The 26,614-nt window shown below is 32.7% G+C and overlaps 1 protein-coding gene across 2 annotated transcripts in view; it reads right to left on the minus strand.

Moving 5' to 3' along the window:
* Positions 1-1,841: 1,841 nt before the first annotated feature.
* Positions 1,842-26,614, minus strand: part of LOC138695859 (interleukin-1 receptor accessory protein-like) — a 480,727-nt gene continuing 455,954 nt past the window's right edge. For both annotated transcript variants that reach the window (XM_069820153.1, XM_069820152.1), the window contains 2 exons: positions 24,331-24,537; positions 1,842-17,740 (listed from right to left, as the gene is read on the minus strand). In XM_069820153.1, the coding sequence (XP_069676254.1) occupies positions 17,618-17,740; positions 24,331-24,537 (330 nt within the window). In that variant the 3' untranslated portion in view covers positions 1,842-17,617. The remainder of the gene's footprint in view (positions 17,741-24,330; positions 24,538-26,614) is intronic.

Consider the following 26,614-nt stretch of genomic DNA (forward strand, 5'->3'; position numbering starts at 1 on the left):
AAACTGTTAACAATTGAAATACCCGCGCAGTCATAAACGGTATGCGCTACCAATTAAGGAATTGCGCGGGAGGAAAATCGATCAATGTCGCCAACTTCATTTCGAATAAGCCGCCTACCCGCATTTTTAACTTAAATATTTCGAAAACAAAAAAAAAGTGCGCGAAGTATTCGAGAAAATACGGTAGATTCTACCTTAGATCATATATACAAACTGATCTAGCAATTCTACAACCATAAATACAAACATTATCGCAGATAATATCAGTTTTTATTAAAAAAAATAATAATGTGTCCCTGATGCTAGCAGAAAAATACGCATGAGAAGGGTAAAGAACAGATATGAGTTGTCAGGGGCGTCACCAGCTTCCGAGCTATGAGGTGGGGGGGGGGGCAGCTTAAAATTTTAGAGCTTACAGGGAAAGAAGCAGACATAATAAACTAGAAACATTTGTATTGATAACGAAATAATTAATATTTAATTAATTTTTATTTTATTAATAGAAGAGAATAGTAAATACAATACGATATGAAACGATGAACAATTCACAATATGGAAGAGTTGCAAATAATTGATAATTAGGCTATTGAAAAAGTAATTTTTTTGAGTTCATGGCAAATTTTTCAACTACTATTTGAATAAAGTAATCGTAGTTGTCAAACACAAATTTCCTATGTACACTCATCATAGCCAGTCCATTTAACTAGTCCTTGCCCATAGTGCTTCATAGCCAAGTCTTGAGCCTTCGCAGACTGCTGAAAGAGGACTCTACTGTACTGGTGGTGCATGGCTAGGCGATCTGTATCAGCAGAACCTTTTTTTCGTCGTTGGAAAGACAGGTTCAGTCTCCTTTAAGACTTGGGAGACGACAAGGTCTTTTAGTTCTTCACTAACTTACTTAATTTCTCGGCCTTCCATATTTTGTACCAAAATTCCAACTCTGCTTCTAGGTCCTCCAAATGATAAAAGCTATAGAATGAAGCTGCCTTTTAATTCACCGATTGTCATGACCAAATATGCCAATCTTTCAAAGTGTGTGTGTAGCAAAGTTTACTACACAAACACTTTACTAACTAACTAAGGGTAAGTAAACAAATAGTAAACAAAATTCTTTGGGAGCATATTTGCATTAAGTTTAAGCTTCTTTATGTTAATTGCCTTGAATTGTTTTTACTAAGTTATTACAATACATAAATAGCTACAAAATATTCTACTCACATGACAATATTCTTACAAATCAATCTGTCTTAGCCTTGCAATATTTCTCTGAAGAATGAATTTCACTTAACATTATTTATTTTGAAGAATCATGTCATGAAAAGCAACACAATACTAACTGAAGAATGATTTTACAGCAAGCATTGATTATACTGATTTTACAGACAATTTATTTTTCTCATCAGTCCATAGAGCGTTCATGCGAGAAAATAATCTTTCGACACACATATTTGTTCCAGGGATACACATAATGAACTCCACTACCCTCTTCAAATTTGAGAGTTCTCCTTCAGTACTATTAAAAAGATCCACCCAGGCTTCATCTAAACGTTTGGTGTTACCATCACTCGCCTTGAGAAATTAATAACTCACAATAATATTGTTTCATAATAGCCCATCTACAGTCACCTGCAGTGATGAAGTGCGATGTTTGTAATTTGTAATATGGAATAGACATTGTAACTTTTTCGTTTTTTCTCAATTTATAACTATAAAATACGGGACAGAAAGCTATCCTAAAGACTTTTCTCGGGACAATGGGACACATTAAGGAAAAACAGGACGATCCCGTATTTTACGGGACATCTGGGATAAATATCAATAAATTAATACAACAAAAAATGTTTTATTTTTTTTAAGATTTATATTTTTCTGTATACTGATGAATTTATGTACACACTTATGCACACAAAACACGTTCACACACTCATGAAAACATGTCTTTAAATGATTTACACAATATTGAAATAAGGAAATAAGTAGGTAATTGATTAAATGCAGTATTCAGTCAACATGTGTTTATAACTACGGTGAGATACGAAAATAATATTTATATTAAGGTACAAAGGGTATCATAGCTTGATCTCCCAGGAGAAATACATACATATACAGTATCTTCCACAATGGCTCAGATTTTATCCTTTATTCGTAGTCAGTACCTACACAGTTTATGTCAGAGGTCTCCAAAAAGCCTATCGTCATTCGTGCTCTCGATGTTGCCCGCCGAACACAGTGTGCTGTAAGGCTAGAGAAGGGGAAGAGACTCGTACCTCAACACATGGAAGCAATCAGTGGGGGATCGCGGCAATGGTCTGCGTATGTTTACAAATAATAACATCAAAAGAATAAGAAATATCATACGTTTGTATATTATTTTGACATATATGAAGCTGGAGCCCCGTCTGTTGCTATTGACACAAGCCATTGCAAATTCAACCTCTTCTGTTCTATGGTGCCTTTCAGTGCCTGGAAAAGATCTCCTCCAGTTGTATGTTGTAATTACATCTAGAAGTCATTCAGACACAGTAAAATGTTCATTAACTCCTCGGATGAAAATGGCTAGGTGAGCTTTGTCATTTCTGTCTGTGCTTTCGTCCAATGCAAATGAGTAAGCTACAAACTGGTTAATTGTGGTTTCGATTTCTGATTCAATTACATACCGTATTTTAAAATCTTGAAATTCCTTCTCTGAACTGCAATTGGAAACAATTTAATTTTCTTAAACTTTGACTTTGTTCTGGACATAGTATTTTAGTAACGTCCTGTATGCTTCTGTAAAGGGCTTCATTGATTTTCCAATATTCCAAGCTAGAACATAGCTAGCACGAAGCTTTCTTTGTTTAAGACTGAGGACACGTGTGTGATTTGTGTTTGTATTTTCTTGTTTTATATTTATCAAAATATTTGTAGGTGTACGCATTTCACCTAAAATTAAACGAAAAACTATATGTTTGTCATGCGAAACTGAGTGTAAACGAATTGTAATATACTGATTATTATGTATAACCAACAGTTATACAGATAGCCCCAAAATAAATTATTTTCACATGTCCAACATGCCTGTAATTGTATGATATTCTTTGTGAAGAGTCGAGTAGTGTCGTCGCATGTTGAATTTTAACACATCCTTAAGAATTTTCGAAAAAATTAAGCATTTCACAATCTCCCCACTAACACAAAAAAATTTCTCTTCCTATTCATCCTTGAATGTACTAAGTCCATGATTAGAAGACAATGTGAAACGGTCCAACACTCTGACCAACACAATGATAATGGCAGTCCGCCATTGCTCTTCGTTTGCGCATAAACATTGAGTACAGTACAGGTGGGGATGGGTGAGGTGGAGCGTGCTCATTACGTACTGGCTTCGGTTCCGTTCAGGGGCTTACTCGTGAGTAGGCTTTTGGAGACGTCTGGTTTATGTAGAGCACTGAATATTACCGGTACTACTCATATTGCCTCTTACGACAAATTAAACAAGACAGACTATAATATGAGTAGACTGATCATTGTTTAAACTAAGTGACACTACATATGTGACATGTGTAAGAAATACGAGTATTACTTCTCTCCTGGGATATGGTGCTGAGACAACCTTTATCACTGTTGTGTTGTATGAAGTACAGTAAGTATATTTTTGTGATGCACTAAAAACACGAATCACGAGGAATAGTTCAATGCTATGAATGCATCACAGTGTCATACACACTTCCTGTGACTCAGAAAACACAATCATGATCTTAAAGACTACTGATAACTGTTCATAACCTATGAAACAATGCCAATATTAAAAAGATGGCATCTGCACTATTTAATAGGTCTGTACACCTTAACCTACGTATATTTAAATTACAAGCCTTACAACCAGGCGGAGACAATTAACTGTCTTTCTGTTGACATAAAACACGTATGTGATGGCTTTATTTATTCAAATTTATTTGCCCATAAGTAAAAGTTGAACTATTTGCCATCCAGTATATTACACAATTTGTTGACGATATTCTCCAGAATCCACCAACTTCAAAATTACTTGCAAATAATAGCAATTTTAATATTTATTTCTCTTATTAGTACAGTAAACTCCTGATTATCTGGGTTAACAAAGGAAAGAAGTTTTACGGACTTTCGAAAAAACACGGATCACCCAAAGGAAAGATGTTAAATGCTCCTCTAATCAAAATGCCTTAGTGGAAAAACTTTCTTTCTTGCCATACATTACAACGGTAAAAGTAATTTTAAGTCGGTTAAACAATTTTTTATGTCACCACTACTGTCACAGTTTCGCACAAATTTCTTCAGCTTTATATTGATTTTTTTAACATTGAGGAAAGTTTTTACTCCTATTCTGAAATCTCTAGTAGCCACAGTGGCGTAGCATGAAATTTTGAGCAGAGGAAGCTAACTCAAGTTGTCTTTCATGTACATATGAGAAAACATATTACAAAAATATACTGTAGTCTTAAAATAAATAGTAGTCAATGTCAAGTCAGCAATCCGAAGATTGGTTGGAACCTCGTAACACCAATAAGGCATGACCTCAAATGGTACGTAGTAAAATATGATTTCATGGTTTACACATATCTCTAACAAATAGACATGGTCATTTGTTTTTTAAATCACACTTTTGTTCGTAAGTCAGTCTTGATAATAGAATTGTCCTAAAAATTCAAGTAAATTGGTGTCAGGAACTGTTATTTCACTCATTATTTATCATATCAGCCGCAATGCACACTAACACTTCAACTGAACAAACCCACACGAAAGGGATAACTCGGAAACTTTCAATGTAAAAGCTAGCTTCTTCCGTGCCTTGCGACCAGGGTAGTTTAGTTAGAAAGGGATGGAGAATCTGCGGGATGGGTTACACAGAAGAATGAGTGAAAGAAACCAGTCTGCTTGGAAGCTGGTGTGTGCAGGCTTCTTGTTTACTGCTGCATCACAAATCATCCTGAGCTGCTGCATCACAATATTTAACGCATAAATATAAACTCTATTAAAATTAATAAATAATTTTGTTCATAAACGGCAGATTTATTATGAAATTATTATTAACTGGGGAAGCTGAGCTTTTTAGCTTACATTGACGCTACGCCACTGAGTAGCCAATACTTTCTTTTCGAATTTCTCAATTGCTTCTAATTTTTGTCCATTTTAGAATCATGCTCTTCCATTTTCCACCTATAATAAGGTTTATAAATTCAGGTATAGCTGCAATTCATACATTGAAAGAAAGTAACTAGGCAGAGAAATCTCAATTTTTCACTTTTTATCATTCCGATCTTTAGATGACAATGGTTGTAGTTGCTTAAGTTATAATAGAAGTCTGTTCTAAGCTGAATGCATATGGTGCTTTATTTCAACACAATATTTTCTGCAAATCTAGCTTTCAGATAAAGCTCCCTGTGAAGCAGACTTGACTAAATTCAAGAGAAAAATTGTTCCGGGGCTGGGTATCGATTCCGAGACCTTTGGCTTAGCGCACCAATGCTCTACAGACTGAGCTACCCAGAAACTTATATAATATTAACTGTTCGCATTACAGGATAAAAAAACTGCAAGAATAACCAGCAAATCTAATAATTCACACGGCAATAACAGAGAGTTTACTGTACTTTCATTAAATTATACAGACAAAAATCAAAGTATCAATCTATTTATACAGTAGCACTGGAATGATATTTCTTTAGTATAAAAAAATAGTTTTATAATGTCTCTGTTAACCCATTGGAAGAAGTACATTACTTTGTAACTCTACTCCAGAACAACTTTCTGTTTGTGAAATAGATTATAATAAAATTTTAAATAACTTTTTAAGTTTATAGCACCACTAGCGAGAACATCCTTGCACTTAGTGAATTTGTAGCTTCATCGGTGTATTAAGAAAAAAGATAAATAAATGCATAAAATACCTAAAAGAAAATGAGCAAAGATTTAGGATAATTGTGCACGTCATTGTAGAAGCAATGATTCAAAATATGTATAGGAAGGTACTGATTGTAAGAAATCAATATTAAAAAAATCTGCAAATGTTAGGATGAACCACTGTTTAAAGTCAATTAATGATCTGAAAAATGTTAAACTAATGGGTTAATTGAGATCATTAAAATATTATTTTCAGAATTCATGATGTAGATAAAATAAAACAGATCAATGATAACTTATGTCAATAATAATTATTAAGTTTTCTACAATTATCCATTGCAACATAATACATATTATTAAATATGATATTAAGAATATCAAAACAATTACACGTGTATAATAAAATTAAAATCTACATAATGTTTAGAGCTGCTATTAATGTATGTACATTTAAGAATAAATACATCTGATGTTGGTGTATTTTGGAGGTTTATATGTTAATAGTACAGAACATTAACAATATAACAGAAAATACAACCTCTAAGAATATACCCTGTCTGCATTGGCAAGTAAAAATTCTAAATTATGTAAAATTTTAGATAAGATTCAGTACAGAGCTTAAATATTCTGCTCTTTTTATTAAGGCTTTATCTATAAGCTCATTCAAAAGGAAAGTTAATTTTATATTCACTTAACAGCAATGGAGGCTCTTTAGCTGAAGGCAATGTGTGATAAAATCAGTTATTTGTCACAGAAATAATAGAGATTTAAATATCTCTCTTTTTGCTTGCTTGTTTAGAGTATGTTAGAAGGGTAGTGTTGTAAACCTATGAAGAAAAGAGTTATACCCTGAATTAAAAAATTCTGTGATATATTAGCTTGTAATTTTTCTTAAAAATGACAATGCATTACAAAATACAATACAAATATAAAATTTGCACTTTACTGATTTATCTCGTCTGAAATTTTAATTTATTTTATTTCCTATACAATGGGTGATATGCATAAAGTTGTAGCATTACCTTTTGCTTCGACTGTAGAAGATACTTGAAGTAGAAGTATATACTTCGTTTTGTATGCATAAACCTGATACTACTACTACGAAGTATGTACTGTGTGGCAGTAGTATAAACTATCAAGACTATTCGATTAAATCGATTATCGACAGTACTTCGGGTTTATACGCTAAGATTCGGTAGTTTTCGTCTTCCATGCATTTATGTTAATTTCTTTGTGGGAAAGTTGACTGTTGTCCTCAAAATCTAGGCTATGAAAGTTGAAGTGGAAGTTCAGGGCGGGAAAAATGAACGAAAAGCAAATTATGAAGAAAACAAATAACAAATAAAGTAAAACTCAGACATAAAGCAGACAGGCCCAAAATGTTACTCATTAAATTTACATGTAACCTAAAATATTGTATGTACACGGAGTTCTTTCACGTAAATTAAATGTATTACAAATACATCATAGAATCATTTTGCTAAAAATATATTATTTTAAATAATAACAAACAATCACATTCTGATGGTTCTGGTCTTTCCTTGTACGATTTTCTGTCATATTAAACCCTACACATGCTTATGCTGAGCTAACAAAGTCTCAAACACAGCATACTACGATTTTTCTTAGTTTACACTTAGAAGTAGAAATATATACTTCTTGCTATGTACCAGTATATAAATAGTGGTTTATACTATGAATTCTAGCATAAATTAAACACAGCCTTCCAGATCAACTTTCTGCTACACAGGAAAGACTTTAGTATGGGTATTTATACATAAAAATCGTAGTATATATTACGAATACCTTAGCAATAGCATTTACTACAACTTTATGCATACCAGCCAATGTCTTACATCATCATCAAATGGAAAATTAATTGCACGGACTTACTACAGACATATAAAATATAAAGATTACAACTGTGGAAGCTCACAGCTTGAGTAAAACAAATTCTAACAGTTACAACTGTTAACTTCCCATATATCTATTCTTTATTTTGTTGTGACCCTATGTATGACAATTTTATGAAAATAGATTGTCTTTCATCACTTTATAAATGTATACTGCTATTTATTTAAATATTGGTGAAGGTAACAAGATGTATTCCAGTTTAGTGTGGTATCAATTAATATAAAGGAAAGGATTTACATTATAGAGCAATACGAAGTCTTATTTATTCAATTCTGCACCATTAGGAGTTTATGTGAAATTATTATTAATGATGAAAGTGGCAAGTATGAACTGTATATGTGTATGAAGTATTCCTAATTGAAAACGGGGGGGGGGGAGATTTGTATTGCTTATTGCAAATCTCTCTGGAACAACATACTGAGGCGTTATTTTAATAGTGGTACACCTCCATTTACATTGATTTTGAGATATGAAGTCTTAAAGTTAAATGTGTTCACAAAATTCAGGATATGAAATATTTCAAGAACAATAGTTCATTTTGAATCTTGCGTACACTACTTTTAACACTTGAATATAAGTAACTGATTAACTAGCGGACTTACTCGTGTTAATTATGTAAGTCTGTGCGGCTTACAGCTGTTTCGGTGCTTCATCACACCATCCTCAGAGCTTACTAGCTACTACTACTAAATAATTTTCTTGCAGGATAATCTAAGATGCCTGCATTGTGGTGCACTCTGTTGACAGTAGAAGGAAGTTGGATTTGTACCACTTTGCTAGTAGGCTCTGAGGATGGTGTGATGAAGCACCAAAACAGCTGTAAGCCTCACAGACTTACATAATTAACACGAGTAAGTCCACTAGTTAATCAATTACTAATAATAGTTCATGTCTCGTTTTCAGAGATTAAGCTGTCCTTTTACTCTTGGGTTTTACGAATATTGTGTGGGACATGTCTAATAAAGGGGAGACAATGGAGGTATATCACTAATGAAATAAAAAACTTCAACATATAATTGATAAATTCAAGGCAACGCTTTGGAGGTGTACCAGAATAATGCTTTTACGGCATGCCATTTACCTTAAAATATTTGATACTTTGGATCAAGTGATCATCAGAGTCACTAAAAAATCTCTTTAGAATCACTCATTTTGGCTTAGCATAGAATGCAGTTGAGTTATACCATTATTAAATAATTTTCTTGTAGGATAATCTAAGATGCCTGCATTGTGGTGCACTCTGTTGACAGTAGAAAGAAGTTGGATTTGTACCACTTTAAAAAAAAAAGTAATTGACATTTGTGATACTGAAAGTGTAGTTAACTCCAATTTGACAAAAAGTGGAGTTGTACTACTATTAAAATAACTCCTTCATAGTAATTTATTTCATTGTTATTATATTTATATTCTGATAATTAAAATTTTTACATAAGAATCATCGTATCACTGTCATATTTCAATGTCTAAAGTCATGTGGCATGTTATGAATTGAAACCATAGTTTTTTGAATCGTCCTATAGAGTATAGACGACATGTGTACTTTTACTTTTGGCGTATCTATTGAAAGTTGTTTTGAAATTCTGTCACTATTCATCCTTTCAAACCTTATTAGTTGTATTCTTGATTCCTATATATTACTCAAATTTCTTTTAAGGTTCAGAATTAAATAATCAACAATTCTTTTCATTATACCACCTCTATCATTCCCAATTTCCGATTAACAGTAATTTTTCTAATGTCTTGCAACTAGTCGACTAAAAGTAACTTGTGACTTATGTTCTAGAACAGGCCTGCACAAGGTTTGCGCTCTCTGAGCCGGCTCACAGCTCATGAGCGGAATATAGATATTAGCTGCGCTCTGTATAAGGGTGGACTGGAAGATGGGGTGATCTCGTACAAAATGTACACAAAAGGAAGTACTATTACGAGTACTTATGAAATAAATTCCCATTCAGTGTTTGCAAAACTATCTTGGATTATTATTAATTAATACAGAAATATTTATTTTACAGAAATAATAGAAATTCTATAGCTACTTAAATGTACAATATCATTTTGTTATATTTTTATTTATCAGTACATCAAAACGAGGTTTTATGCTGTTGGCAGCTGAAAGGAACAGTAGCCTACTGATCGTAATGAAACATCAGTTACAGATGTTCGATGTCTGCCTTTATTAAAGTTGATTATAGAAAACAGTTGCTCACAAATATAAATGTTGAGCCAAACATAGCAATCATTTTCACAGCCAGCCTGTGTAGTCGTGGATATTATTGCTAATGTTTAGTCTTGTAAAACTCAACCAGGCTAGTAGTATTATTCAAACGATCTTTAGCTCTTAGGTCACATTGAAGACCAATAAGTTTGAGCTGTAAATCGTTAAATGTTAAATGTTATGTTCCGTCTTTTAGATTCCTCCATACTGTACTGTAGCAGTAGGTATGCAACATGAAACAGTTACTGAGAATAGGCCTACACACTGCACTCCACTAGATAACTGAGTGGTCGTTTCCCTCTCCTCTACCGATAGCAAGTCTATGTCATTCTGACGTATCTTCCTCTCTGTTTCGGCTAACGGTAAACACTGTTCTCCTGCTCCGAAGGAGCACGCGCGCTCGTTGAGCGCTGTTTGTGCAGGCATGTTCTAGAACTTTCTTAGGTGAAGTTATGAACCAAGTGAAAACAGGACTTTTTTTTTTTAATCTAATGGCGGGTACTTGTCATTCACCCATATGAAGCCAGTTATGTAAGCCAATTTATTGACAAAGTCATTGCCTAGGTTGTGCCATAGGAAGCTGGACTATGCTACAACAGTGATGAGATGAGATGCTGATAGAGATTTATTGGGATTCTACAGAGGAACCAGAGTTCCTCGAAAAAATTCTTGTGTTATATCGACCATGGGCTTGCCCAACACAAGTCACGAATCGGGGGTACACGAGGGATCAAACTTGGACCGTGGTAACTGAAAACAAGATTAAACTTCCCAATTATGCAATTGCTTCAAACAAATCGAGGTTGAGAAAAAAATGTTAATTCACATGACAAACGTTTGTTAGTATCTTACATAGGAAGGTCTGGAGATTGAACAAGTATAAAATTATTCTGACTGGGTTCCTGTTCGTTCTCATAAATATGTTATATATCTTAACATTGATTAGGGGAGAGTTGGGTAGTATCGGACATCGGGTAATATCGGCCAGTGCGTTTCTTTCATCTACCACCATACTGTAGTACCTGAATGACATGGTTACGTTTCTGTATGCGACATCACAGAAACGTAACCATGTCAATCAGGCACTATTATCGTGTGGTAGATAAAAGAAACTCACTGTCCGATACTACCCAACTCTCCCCTATCACTGTTTCCCACGTTGTTTGCATTTACTAATCATAATCAACGTAAATTATAAATCTGGTACCAAAAAGTGTCTATAATTAAATTATTATCACTAATGAACTTGGTAAACTACTAAAATAAATATAGCAGTTTCACATCCAAATACACTTTTTTTTTTATAAATGATGTTACACTGAAATTTCTTTAACATCGAAATAATTTCAAATTCTTAGGTTATCAAGTTATCATCTAAAGTAATTTTATGGGACAATTTTAGTTTCTTAAAAAAATATTAATTGGGTACACAAAAGCATCTGAAATTTATTTACCTTGATATTTATGTATGGCATATAAAATTATGTTTGAAATTGTATAAATAATAAATAATTGCGTCAAAAAGTTGTGGGACTGAAGCCGGATGGTCTATGGCGAGTCCTCGGCATCACTTCATTTCCCCCTTTCATTTGATTACTTGGTTGGGTTTTTCCGAGGTTTTCCCCAACCAAAAGGCAAATGCCGGGAAATCTTTTGGCGAATCCTCGGACCTCACCTCATCATTGTAGAAATTTACTACACTGTAAAACTGTAAAAATTGTAAAATATTGTAAAAATTGTAATTGTAATATTGTAAAATTTTGACTTGTTCCATATCTTAAAGCTTCATTGCTCATGTAAGATCTATGGACGATAATAAATGAATGAATGAAAATTTCTGATAATATGTAAATTAATATTTAAATTATCTTAATGAAATAATTTAATATTTTTCACCAAACAGAAAGTATTTTGAGATGAAAATGTATATAAAAATACTAGCCACTTTCACCACTGTGTGTTATATTTCAACACATAATTTCCTCCTTCAATCTATAACCATTCCTTCAATAATTGTGGGGAAGAAATTGTTAAATGGTTTTACGGTAGTCCATTATTACGGTACTTAACTTTATTTTCATTAACATCTTCAATATATATACAAATTTTTCTTAATTTAAGTGAGTAATTGGAGACATACACTTTCTGCTACAGAAATTTGTATTAATATCTCTAAGTATGTATGTTAAGAAACAATCAGAATTAATGCATCTTTCAGAGAGCAACTATGAGTTTGTTTCTTCTAATTAATTACTTGTATCCAAACATATGATAAGAGTGAAAACGTTTAACAAAAATTCTTTATATTTCCATATATAATAGGCCTACTTTATTGCAAATATGTATCTTACTTGGAATTTGGAATTCCTTACTTAACATTGATTTTTTGATCATCAATGAATACAATATACGAACAGCGAAAGAAAACGGTAGTATTTTGAAATCTGGCTGCATATCAGGCTAGCAACATTTATTTTATATGGTACACGAAACATTTTAATTGAATAGAAAGAAAATTCTGCATTTTTTAAATATTCTTATCCTGTACAATATGAATTTTATTGTTTCTTATTAAGGTGGCATTTTTATAATTTTTATATCCACATATTATAACAAGTTTCCATTACACAAAACACTTGTCTAATTGTAACTGAAAATTATATCAGCATTTGCAAAAATGTTGATTAGTTAAGACGAAAATTCGAATATAAAAACTCTTCTTTTTTTTCTGTTCAATTCAACTGGTTAATACGATGACAATGACGTTTACATATTAGAGTATGTGAAATATTCACTACTTCTTCCTATATTTGAAAAAGTTTAGGGGGGGTGAGGAGAAAATCATACCACGAAATATTGTATTATATCACAAGTATTTGTTTTATTCTCAAAAGTGAGAGGTGTGTATCATCTCCAGCCAGGAATAGTAAAACCCTGTTTATTCCATGGAAGATATGAAAGACCACCTATAATACCACATTATTTGCTATTATTTAAATATTTAACATTCAAATGAATTTTATTACACGTTTTATTACTGACACTGATGATATTTTAGAACATTAATAGTTACTGAACATGAAATATTTTAAATTTAATTTCTTTCAACTGTATTGCTTAAACCTTTGTCCTACAAGCCACCACATAACTTATTCTGTAAATAATGTACCGGTATTTAAAACTGAGGTCTGCTCGAAACAGATCTTTATATTTCTATATAATAAAGAAGTACACAAAAAATACAGCGCAAAAGAGAAAAGATCTGCTGTTGTAAAAATAAGATAATTAAGTGTGGCTAGAACTATGAACAAATTATATCATTTTTATGATATCAATGAAATTGAATATTCCTTTTGCTATAATCAGTTTATAACCACTTTTAACGGATATTTATTGGCCAATGGATAATTTAAATTAGTTGATATTATATTGTTTTGCATAGTTCTTGCAGTGAGAATTCAACATATTTACTTTGATTCCTGGTCATCCAGAAGTAAAACATGTAAAATATATTTTAATTTCACCAGAATTTGTAAAATATCCTTAGTATTTGAGGAGCTCGAGTGTAGAACATGGCATATTGCAATATCTTACATTCTGCGTCTAATGCAGTAGTTAGTTTTCCAACATCTCAACAGATGGCAGAAGTATACAGATTTTACTTTCCTGGTACCGTATCTATACAAACTGTAGCATTAAGTGTTTACCTACTTAACAACTTCAAAACACTAAAACGTCACTTATAAAAAACCATGTTTTACTCACGAACTCCCTATTTATCATGAAAGAAATAAAAAGAAAAAAAAAATTGGAAATGTAGGCATGATCTATGTTTAAACATATTATGGCAATATGAAATTCATGTTACAATAAGAAATTATACATTTAAAAGAGAAATTATGGAGGGTAGTAGCTGAACAAAGATTTATACAATAATAACCACTATTTTCTTAAAACCATTAAAAAAAATCTTAAATACCGTAGGTACTTCATAAATCAAAGTTATTGCGTTCATAATATAAAAAATATAGAATCTGTATTATCATCATTTTCGTTACATCTTCCTCAGTTGCGTCCAAAAGGGATTATACAAATGTATTTAGGGAATCAAGTTTATTTAAACATTTTATTTGTTTATACAGTAACCTGTGTTTTGTATAGTACCAGTACAGGAAGATTTCATAGTTATATGAAACAAAGATTTCTGAAACAATAAACACTACATGTCTAGTTTTCATAGACTTGTTTCAACACAGAAGAATCTGTTTGTACTGGAAGATCATAAAATCATCAGCTTTACTACCTTCCAAGATGATATACATTACTTATTGTAATAGGAGGCGTGACTCATTTTGAAAAGTTAGGACAAAGGTTTCAGAACTTTAAAACTCTTTTACATATAATGCCGTAAAATATAGTTTAAATAGTAATTTATTTACATCTATTGTAATAATCGGTATGAAATGCTGCAGGCTATTGATCCATTTTCTTTTTTAAGCAAACATTTTATTATCAGCATTAAAAAAATTATGAAATTTAAAAACTTTATACTGTTACTTTATGTTGATGTCTTTTGCGATGTACAGAGAATTAGGCTTAGTAATTCAAAATATATATCAATAATTAATTTGTTACATAGTGCTAAATACTGGGAATACAGATCATTAGTACCGGTATTTTAAGATTTTCCTCCTCTGTACTGACATCAATAGCATTATGTGATGAGTTTCTTATAATAAATTTAATCTTGCCACTTTAGAAAATTTGCATACCAGTACGAATATTATATTCAGTGCCATCTGTTGTACTCTCAGGGTAATACTTTTTTCACCCTTCGGTACTCTGATAGGCTAATACAAAAGTTTACAAAATTTAAAATATTAAGAATTAAAGTTATATCATAGGAAATTATAACTATGACCTAACAACATATTTAAATGTACCTCATGCATTTATATTTAGTAGGAAATCAATTTTGGGCGAATATATTTTTTGTTTAGTGAAAAGTTGTCATGTAATTGCATTTGCAACATCTCGACAAAGAAAACATGAGATGTATGTCCAAAAATTTATGTTGAAATAATAACCTAATATAAGTTGCATGATAATTGTAATTCATATATTATTTTTTTATTTAAATACCACGATTTCACAATCTGATGCAGTTTATACAAGAGAATTTGTATACAAAAAATTCTTAACTATACTTACACTCTTGCCTAAAAATAATTGGTCAATACATTATGGGAATAGTACTAGTTTGTGGAAAATGTTCACGTACACATTCTTATGTTGCCTGTGTCCACACATCTCGCAGTTTCCCATTTTGAATACAAGATGGTTGAGCATCTAAGCTTACAACAAACCTTACTAATAAACTGTTGTTCTTATTGCATTCTCTTCATAGATAAGTTTATGTCTTTATCGCATGGTATTACATATTCTTGCATTTCTATGCAAAACTCATATCTCACCAGACGCAAACTTCACAGTCTCTAAAGCAAATCTATTCTTTCTTTCTCACTTTCACAATGAGGCGAATGTGAAATACATACTATATTGTTACTGATCACATTTATTTATAAATACACTGGAAGTCAAAGGCTGATGTAGGATAGTTTTATGTAAATTAATCCTGGGTACTTTATATTAAAGTTTATTATTAAGGTCACTCAAAGAGCGATGTCTTCCCTCATATTTTTTTCTTATTCATTGAACTCTGAAATATGTATAAGATATAATCACAGTGTGAGTATGTTCATAACATATTTTAACTTTTTAATACGAGTTAGCGTATTCTTTGATGACATAATATGTCCTTTCTCTTTCTCCCTCTACAACTTCATTTCAACTGTAAATTCTTGTTTCTGATGTATTAATACCCAGATATAGACCAGACGTCTCAATAGGGCCTTCTCGGAGCACTTCCTCCTCTTTCTCTTTTTCAATGTAAGAGTGGAACAAGATGCGGGACCAGTTCGTGTATCTCCGGATGACGTCATTGACCGCGACGTTTGAATAGACATCTGCAACCGCTACGATGTTGTCTTCATCTCCGAGGAAAGACTGTCCTTATTACCGCAAATGTATGAAGAAATAAAAGCTTTCATAGGGAAAGCGAAATTGTGGGAATCGCAAGTTTCAGTGGGTAACTGTTACCACTTTATTAATCTGAAATTGTTACCTAATTTGAATCAAGACCAGTGTAACAAATATAATGAAGTACTGAAGGACTTGAGAAAAGAATTTGAGACCAGATTTAAAATTTGAATAGTTCTAATTTAAAATAATTATTTGTGAATTTCTTAGATGTTTAGGTTATTTTTAATTATTGAAAACAGTACGGAACATATTATTTAACTATTATTGTAATTCATATATTGATATTAGCGTAACATAAGAATACTTACTTTAACAACCAACAAGTTTAATTGTAATTTTATTTTATTAAATATAATATAAACTTAAAAAAGGGCGATACTAAAAACCATTTACTAGAAATGAAATATTGTTATTGTTTAGTCAGGTCCGAAGACAGGTCTGAACCTCACAAGTGATACCAACAAGGCACCACTTATGAGGCAACTAGGCCAGAAGATAATGGAGTAAGGTGGCCAGTTCCTTATGCTTAAATAATTACGTAACATGTATGGTTCTTCATGCTTCAGATATTTTGTTTTTACTCACTGATAGTATATAATTAGAAAATAAATATTATATTATTATTATTATTACTGCAAACTACTTAAGAAATTCCTTCCGAAAATGGTCTGTTGTGACAGTGCAACTCAAAAATGCAGCTTTGTGGCATTTCTCCCGCTACAGTTACAACTTAGCTCGCTCACGCTTGCAAAATTAATCAACGATTGGCTATCTTCGGATATTGCGCTTATCTCTTCAGCTGACTACGCTATCTACACTTGCTCTCTGTAACAACTTTTATGTGTTGGCCTTGAGATGCCTGATATAGACATTAGCTCTCAGGCTTATGGCTTCTTCACTTTATTCGGAAGTCAATGTTGATTGTCTACTGGATAGAGAAAGATCAAAGGAGAGAGGGGCAGGAAGGGAGAAGAGAGAGAAATAGTGAGTAATGTATGTTCTTCTTCTTCTTCTTCTTCTTCTTTTTTTTTTTTACAAAAATGTTTACAACATTTTCAATAAAAATTTGATGAGAAGAATTTCAAAATTAACTAATATTGCACTTTTGTGGAGTAGTGAATTTTTTACAAAGACAGTGCTTTAAGCACATGAACTCCCTTATCTTCAATACAAATAAAACAAAGCTTCTTGAGTGACCCACGTAAACTACATACAGCTTAGCTGTTAATTCAGCACGTAAAAGAATAAGTGAAAATAAACATTTTGAATTAAACGAAGGATTTGAAGTGATCTTTGTCTTCAAGTATCTGTAACTTTAGAGCCTTAGATTAAATTATATACTAAAATATTGTCCTTTTCATAATCCAACACATAAAAATGCATTTGGCGTACTTTGGAACATATTAACTTGAATGCAACTCTCCCTTTAAAAACATAGTTCTATTTCCAAGGCCCGTCTGTTGAGGAATTGATGAAAGGAAGAAAAGCTATACTGGCCCAATCTTCTCCAGGGAAACTGATGATGATTCAAACGAGGACCTCCAGGCTCTCATGCGAATTTGTAAGCAGGGTTCCCCGTTTGCTGGTTCCAACGGTAGTGCACACATTGACTCCACCACCAGTAGTTGCCACTGACATTTGATTCAGCTCCTATTGAAATTATGCATTAATATTTACAGTAATAATCAAAAGTACAGGAACAGAGCTGCGTGGTTATTTCCTCTCATCTTGTTACCAAAACTGAGATGAGACTCAGCGTGAAAAAGCATAAATTTTGTACTAATTCAGCAAACTGTGCATTGAACAGCAATCAGAAATACTACAGTGAAACCTGTCTAAAGCGGCCATCCGAAGTTATCTTGTAAAATGGCCGTTTTATCAGGTGACCACTTGATTAAGGTTGCGGTTTTTGTGAATCAGCATGAAAATACTGAATTTCATTGACTTTTTACTACTGTGCGCATATAACAATCGTGCATATTAATGTCAGCTTCTTCCATTCTTGCAACAAGATTTATTGTTAGACATGATTTCTCTTTCAAATTAACTTCACAGTTCCTCTGAATCAACTGAATGAAAAGAAAAAAAAAAAAAATCGTAGAAGCTGTTCCAAATAGAGAAAGATAGAAACAGGAAAAAAAAAACTAAAAAATTTGAATGGGTAACTACTGAACCTGAAACATATTGTGACATTTTCGATAGAAAAAGTCCGTGTTTCAATCTTTTAAAAAAGAGTAAGAATTTATAGCTTTGCAGGGTCGGAGTGGAAAGTGACAAAAGAATAATAAAACAGTAACCAACTAACCCCAAGATATGGAAGGTGTACTGTTGTACACTTAGCTACTGTTCTCGTGATATTGCTTCCTATCCTCTAACCATCGAAAAAATAGGTCAGACAGTATCCGTGAAAAGATTCTTTGTTGTACAGTGACTATTATAGTCAGGTTCCAATCCAAATAGACTCCGGCTGTTGGCCGGTGCATGAGGTGGCTGCTAAATGAAGAGAGAATTTGTATTGATGTTATGGAAAATCCAATTGGTTCCAGAGAAAATTGGCCTTTTGGCGAGGTGGCCGTTTAAATGAAGTGACCGCAAAGGCAGGTTTCACTGTATATACGAAATGAAGTTGCAGTCATAAATATTTTACTGATTAACTTTTCAACTTTCAACAAAGTAAAGAAGTTGAAAAGTTAATCAGTGATATACAGGGTGATTAAAAAGTATGGAACAATGCTTGTAACTTTCTTATTTATAATTTTATGAAGAAACTGTTTATACAGAAGTTGTAGGGTATCAAAGAAGGAATATTTTGAATATATTTTCAAGTACTATATTTTTCATTTATAAAGAGTGTGCCAATGAGCTGTTTTTTTTAATGGCACCATGTACTTTATTCTCCATTTTTGAATTCTCCAGGTCTCAGTACGTACAAAATCATATTTTTTTTGTCATTTATGAACTATTCTTTTGTAAAAATTACCTCCTTTGATGGCAATGTATGTGTACTGGTCACAGTCTAGTATATACAATCACAAAGCTCAATATGTAGTAAATATGCATCTATAGATAGTTGCTAACCACTAGGATCGCTACTATCGCCTCATTACAGACAATGCGAAATAGTACCGTCACAGTTTATTGTTTCTAGCACCCTCACACTCAAGCTTCGTGACTGTATATACTAGACTGTGGTACCGGTACTGAATAATGGAAAATTTTAATGCTTCAGTACATCAATTTGAGGAGGTTTTGGATTTAAAAATTTCAGACAAAATCTAATAGAAACAAGTGAATAAAGCTAATAAAAACAATTGAATAACAATGGTTAAAAATTAAACAATTTCAAAGACAGATTTATGAATTTTTGGCAGTAAATGGGAGCCATTTTTGGCACCTTTTGTGAACTGAAATCAACACTTGATACATCACAACAATGCTAATTTTCAGGGGCGAATGCTAGTCACGAAAGTTAGGCTTGCTCTTTTATTCATAGAGGAATTCATAATTAATAAAAATAATCAGACCCACATAAATAATTTATTTTATAATTATGAAATCATTATGAGTCATGGATCATATTCGCTTATCAGATGTAGAAGTTCGATATGATATAACAAACATGACCAACAAAACAGTTTATTTAGTTTTTTCGACTCTGCCAACCAATGCACATTGTTGTATTGAGCTGCACTGAACGAGGGCACATATTCTCTATAATGTCTGTCTTCTCTTGAATAGTCCTTCGGGAAAATGGATTTAATAATAAGGTTTCAATAAATACAATTCCGAACTCATTGCAATACTTCAAATTAATGTTTAAGAATTAATAATACCTGCATTCCGCTCATACAATTACATTGCACTCGCAAATCACAGCACGTTCCCGCTGTCAATACTGCTCTGTGTAACGTTAAATAGTCATTGGTGTAGCTCTCGGACCAGAGCTTCAAACAACACATAAAAGAAACATGTGCGCCTAGGACGGACCAAGGAGGAAGGCACTTGCGCGCGCATCATATTCTCGCTATTTCTACGTCTTTCCTGTAGCTCCGAGAAACGAGCAAGCGTTGCGATACTTGCGGTGTGCAACCTGCGGATGGTATTACGCCTATACAATATTCCAAAAATCAAAATAAATTTTAATGTACGTAATCCCATTTTGAGAAATACACATTCTACGAAAATATTGGGCTTGCGCAGCAAGCATAGCATGCCCTGAGAAATCGCCCCTGCTAATTTTGGTTTTAGTGAGTTTTCTTGCTTTAAAATCCATGTATTGCATTACTATTGCAGTTAAATTTCAATGGTGCGTATCTTACAATGTGTTTTTTTTTTTTAATTGTAAGTTTAAATAATATTAATATTGTTATTCAATTGTTTTTATTAGTTTTTCACTTGTTTCTATTGGCTTTTGTCTGCAATTGTTTAATCCAAAGTCTCCTCAAATTGATGTACTGAAGCATTAAAATTTTCCTTTATTCAGTACACATACATTGCCATCAAAAGAGGCAATTTTTACAAAAGAATAGTTTATAAATGGCAAAAAAATATGATTTTGTACGTACTGAGACCTGGAGAATCCACAAATGGAGAAATAAGTACATGGTGCTATTAAAAAAAAAAAAAAGAGACTCATTGGCACATTCTTTATAAATGAAAAGCATAGTATTTGAAAACATATTCAAAATATTCCTTCTTTGATACACTACAACTTAAACAAGTTAATGCTTAATGCAGAAAAAACCCAGAAACTAATCTTAGGCCTCCCCAACACACTAAATAATGAAATATCTTATGTTAAACTGTTAGGTTTTTATTTGGATCCAAAATTAGGATGGCACAAACACATAGAAAGTATATGTACTAAATTGTCGAGGGTAATTTTTGTTTTTAGGAAGTTAAGGCCTCAGACAGGTATATTTTGCACTGTTTGAATCTCACATTAACTATGGAATTCATATATGGGGAAGTGCAACAGGAGTCAATAGCATCTTATTACTACAAAAAAGAGCACTGAGAGTAACATTCAATAAAAATACCAAGGAATCATGTAGACCACTATTTCCAGAGTTAAAGGTAATGTCAGTTTACAATCTATTCATTTACAGAACCTTGATATTCCTTAGATCCAACATACATCTTTATCAGACTAGATCAGATATACATTCCTTCAACACTAGAAATAAAGATAAATTAGGTTACACAAGGTGCAGATTGAGTGTGAGCTCAAATACCTGCTTTTTTAATGGCATAAATATATTTAATAAGCTACTATTGGAGGCGAGAAAGTTACCGATAAATAGGTTTAAGTCCTGCATACATAAATGGTTGCTGAACAGACCTTTCTATTCAGTGAATGAATTCATGGAGTGTGATATAAATATTGCATTTTAGAAATGTAACCCCTTCTTTATATTTTAATTTGTCTCTTTGTATTTTAATTATACCTTTTGTCCTTATATAAATGTGTTAACCTACAGCATACTCTGTTTATCTCTCAGTGTTTGTTTTGTTTATTTCTCAGTGATTGTTTATTTGACTATGTATGTTTATTTGCTCATAATTATTTGTTTATTTGTCTATATTTATTTGTGCTAAGTTTGTTTGTGCATGTGCGTGTGTGTGTATTATCGAACCTGACGATGTCACATCCAGGCCTTGTACACCGTTTCTGACAAATAAATATTATTATTATTATTATTATTATTATTATTACAACTTTTTGTATAAATAGTTTCTTCATAAAATTAGAAATAAGAAAGTTACAAGCATTATTCCATACTTTTTACTCACCCTGTATAAGTGTTAAAAGTGTATATAGAACAATGAAGATAAATGTTTTGTTAAGTATGATTTTTAGCAGTGCATTAGGTGCGAATTATATATTATGCTGTACGTAATGAAGAGTAAGAATACTGTGAAAAAATAAAAAAGGCTGCAAACATAAAAAATAGATGTATAAATGAATCACAGTGGAAGCGAGATTCACTTCTTAAAGTGCCTGATGCCAAAAAAATCAGAGACCTCATACTTTCACAAAATTTGGTACTAGAAGGAGGTGTGTGATCAGCGTCATGTTCCTGCATCTTTTATCCCGAGGGAAAGAACCCCCGGTACTCATTTGATAGGAGGCTGAGTAGGCCAGAGAGTCGTTCTAATGTTATGAGGAAGAGAAAAATCTCCTGCGTCTGCCTGCATCCTTCCAGTCCGTAGCTAGTTGCTCTACTGGTACTGACTTGAGCTAACTCGTTTCCATATGAATTATAGTACCAACATGAAAATCTGAATAAGACAAGTAGAAAAATATGCACAAATTACACTTAAGCCAAGAAATACAAGTGCTGAAAAGATAAGCGATAGAAATACACAACATAGCTCTAATTCTACACTATAATCTCACGCTTACACTTTGTGAACATCATTTTAAAACTTTTTGGTACATAATAAAAACCATGGATTTATTGGTTATTATTGATTAATCTTTACATAAAAGACATGGAATTAAATGAAATACCATAAAGTGGGGTTATTCTGAAACTATGGTATTATTCTGAAAACAGCTCCAATTTTTCGTTATTTTTGATCTACATGGAATATGTTGTTGTTGTTGTTGTTTTCTAATGCCAGGCGTTTGACAATAAAGTCATTTGACCTCTTGCACTCCAATATTTTTCAAAGATATTATCATGACCAGCCAATGAAGCACAGATTTTGAGGTGTTCCGAATCCATTTCTTGGTTTGAGTTGCACAATGAGCAGTTAGGGGACTGATATATTCCAATTCTATGCAGGTGCTTGGCCAAACAATCATGGCCTGTTGCCAAACTAAATGCAGCTACAGACGATTTTCGTGGTAAATCGGGAATTAACTGTGGATTATGATGCAGAGAGTTCCATTTTTTCCCTTGAGATTGTGTTATCAAATTTTGTTTGTTGAAGTCTAAGTATGTAGATTTAATAAATCTTTTCACAGAGTAATATGTAGATTTAGTAACAGGTCTGTAAGTAGCAGTGCTGCCCTTCTTTGCTAAAGCATCCACATTCTCATTTCCCAGGATTTCACAATGGGATGGTATCCATTGGAATATAATTCTTTTATTGAGTGTTATTAGTTGAGAGAGCATTTTATTTATTTCTGCTATGTGAGATGAAGGTGTGTGTCTGGACACTATTGATAGAATAGCTGCTTTGGAGTCTGACAATATAACTGCAATTTTAAATTTATTGATGTGGCAGAGAAGATTCCTGAGACTTTCACTTATTGCAGTGATTTCTCCATCAAAACTTGTTCTCCATATCCAAGAGATCTATAAAGTGAGAAGAGACAGCACGTAACACCTGCACCGGCACTTTGTTCCCTGGAGATCAAGGATCCATCGGTGTATAAATGAAGCCAATTTTGTGGAGGGTACCTAATATTAATTGTCTCTAAAGACAAATTGTTTCATTATTGCAGTGTTTACTTCTGATTTCAGTATTTCTTGTGTTAAATTTAGATTATACTCTATATTTAATAGAGTTAAAGGGTTTGGTTTAATTTGTAAGTTTTCTTTTAAATTCGGGACATTGATTTTCTGTTTTAATTCTTAAACCATGGATATGAAACTCTTTTGAGTTTCTACAGAGAGGACTGAATGAATGCCAATTGTTTCCTGGTAATCTGATAAATTTGTAAAATGTAAAAAGGTGTTTGTAAGAAAACTTTTGTAGAAATGGCCTTCCTTTTGATTTCATTATTAGGCCTACTGCAAACAGAAAATACTGTTATACTCAAATTAATAAGAATAAAATAATCTATGAGTAAACATTTTCATGATAGCTCCTGGTTGCATCTACAAGCATTCTGCATATAAAAACAATGTAGTTTTAGAATAGCCCCAACCACGGGGATTTTCTGAAAGGTGCCTTTTATTTCTTTCTTCAAATACTATGAAGGCTAAAAAAATAAATATTTTGATGAATAGCATCTTAAGGTCAACCTACTTGAAATTACTGAAAAAAAATACTCAGAACAATTTATAACAAAAAAACAAATTAAAAAAACCTTTCGGAATAGCCCCACTTTACGGTATTTCACAGTATATTGCTTTATTTTGTTTTGTTCTCATTTGTTATTTTAAATGTTCCATGCCATGGTGCTTTATTTTTGTTGGATTTCACATATGTTGTATAGAATTTTGATTTGAAACATTTTCACGTACAAACAGAAGGGAATTGAAGAAGTACAATGCCTTACGAACCTGCTTGGGACTGACTGCCTGTCTGCTACGTCTGTGTGGTGGGAGGTGAAGGCGAACTGAGGCCCAGAACCTCTTCCGTGCTCGACTTCTTTCTCCAGTCCCCACACAATGACCCTCTGATCTCCACTCCACAAGATGAACTGCACGAAGCAGGGCAGGAAGGCTTTCACCTTGTGCATTCTTTGCTGGGTCACACTTTGGTAGGGGCTAAGGAAGAACACTACAATTAATACCGTCATCAGTTTGGAATTATTAATATCACATGGTATGGGTAGTAATGTCAAAGATTCCTGTTTAGAGAAGTATATAATGTGAAAGCTTTTAGTTTTATAATATTCTGCTTTATTAAGGGGAGCGTCTTCGTCTGCTTTGCAAAGAAAAGGATTCCTATAAACATATTTTATTACCGTGTGTCGAATTGGAACATGTACGGAGAAAATATCTACCACCCTCGATGCTAAGTCAGAATAGGAGTTCGCTTGTATGTCTTGACCTCTTGGGGAATAGAGAATGGGAACAAAAGACTGGATTGTTCCTCTTGAAGGCGAGAAAGATTAGAACTTCAGCTGTTGAAGTTTGTGACGCGTTAAGGGATAATAGTATCCACCCAACTGTACACTTTTATGTCTTTTAGGTTAGGATATATTATATAATGTGTTTTATTGTGCCATTTCCATTTTAATATGTGTGTTCTTTTAGAGAGCAGTTGGATGTAATCATAGGTGGGGGGGGGGGAACCTACAAAGGAGGACTTGTTTTGGGTACAAAGCACGTACGGTCAGAAGACCTGTGGATTGGATTTTAGAGAAAATTATGATAATATAAAATCTGTATGTATAATATTACTCAATAAATCCATCTATCTATCTACTTTCTCATTATATGAAGTAGAACATACGTGTTGCTGAAAAAATGATTTTGAGCACTCCGTCTATCTGTTTACAGCAATTTCTTCTATCTTATTGGACGAGGCTATGAATGAAATAATGATCGAAGAACAAAATGACGGTAAAATTTTAATTTATAATTAATAAGTTTTATATAGGCCTAAATAAACTTCGTTATTTCGTGAATAAAAGAGTGTTTTTATTGTCACGTAAACTTAATTTTTAACATATTCTAAATCTGGAATAAATCCACAGACGTATATGGAACCATATGATAGGATTCTAATGAGCACTCAAAACACATTTAAGTTTTTATACCATACTTTTAATTTAATTTAATTTAAGTCCTGGAAGATATTGGTAGAAGCTATTCCAGAATTTTCAAGGAGCAATACAGTTGCTTTTACTTTATTTCAACTAGTCACTGGTCACGAAAGCCATGCAGCCCACCTCCATAAAATCAAATTCTACAATTCTTTTGAATGTGTAGTATAAAAGAAGCCAGAATCTATAATAAAAAAGGGATCACCTCCTCCAGTATAAAGCCATTCCGAAGATCCAAGGTGATACTTAAACACAACTTGTAAATTACTACGTACTGAGAAGCCAGAAGGAAAATGGATGAACTCCAATTCCGGGAGCATTAGAAACTAAACTTTTAATTTTCAAAATTAATTTTGTTTTAGATTTCTACACTTAATGACACTAATTTTATCCATTATATTTTATTCATAATGCATTCTTTTGTTTCTACTGAATTGATTTATCATTGTGAAAAAATGTTAAAACTACAACTATAATATTTTGTGAAAAATATGTAGCCTACATAAATTTAAAGATGTTTAATTTAAGGACAGAGGTGATATCTTTTAAAAGCAATTCACATTACAGTGTCTTATACAAATATTTAGTCAAAACAAAGAAGAATCTTAGTTATAATATAACTCAACAAAATAAACAATCATAATTATTTCTATATAGTCTGACCATCGGATCTGTGCCCCCGTAAGATATGCGAACTGAACCTTAATTCCTTTTCAGCCTCGGCAATTCATTTCTCTCCCTGTATTCCTATTTCTCTCTTTTCTATCCCTCTCTCTTTCTCTCCCCCACTACTCTCAATTTTGAGCCTTCTTACGGGACAGTTTATTTGCACTTGCAGTCCAGTGTTGTCAACTCAACATGAATACTGTAGCACGGAGTGGTGAAAGAAATATTATTAAGCAAGTAATAGCATTTTGCATAAGTCAATCAGCGTCATTAGACGTACTTAAATTATATTATGAATAAGTAATAATTAACCGTACATTATTATAAGCAATATTCAAGAGACATGACACTGTTTGACGGAAGTTTGGCAACATTCCTATTCGACAAGTTTCGTGGCCTGCTGTTTG

The sequence above is a fragment of the Periplaneta americana genome, chromosome 3 (assembly GCF_040183065.1).
Source record: "Periplaneta americana isolate PAMFEO1 chromosome 3, P.americana_PAMFEO1_priV1, whole genome shotgun sequence".
NCBI lineage: Eukaryota > Metazoa > Arthropoda > Insecta > Blattodea > Blattidae > Periplaneta > Periplaneta americana.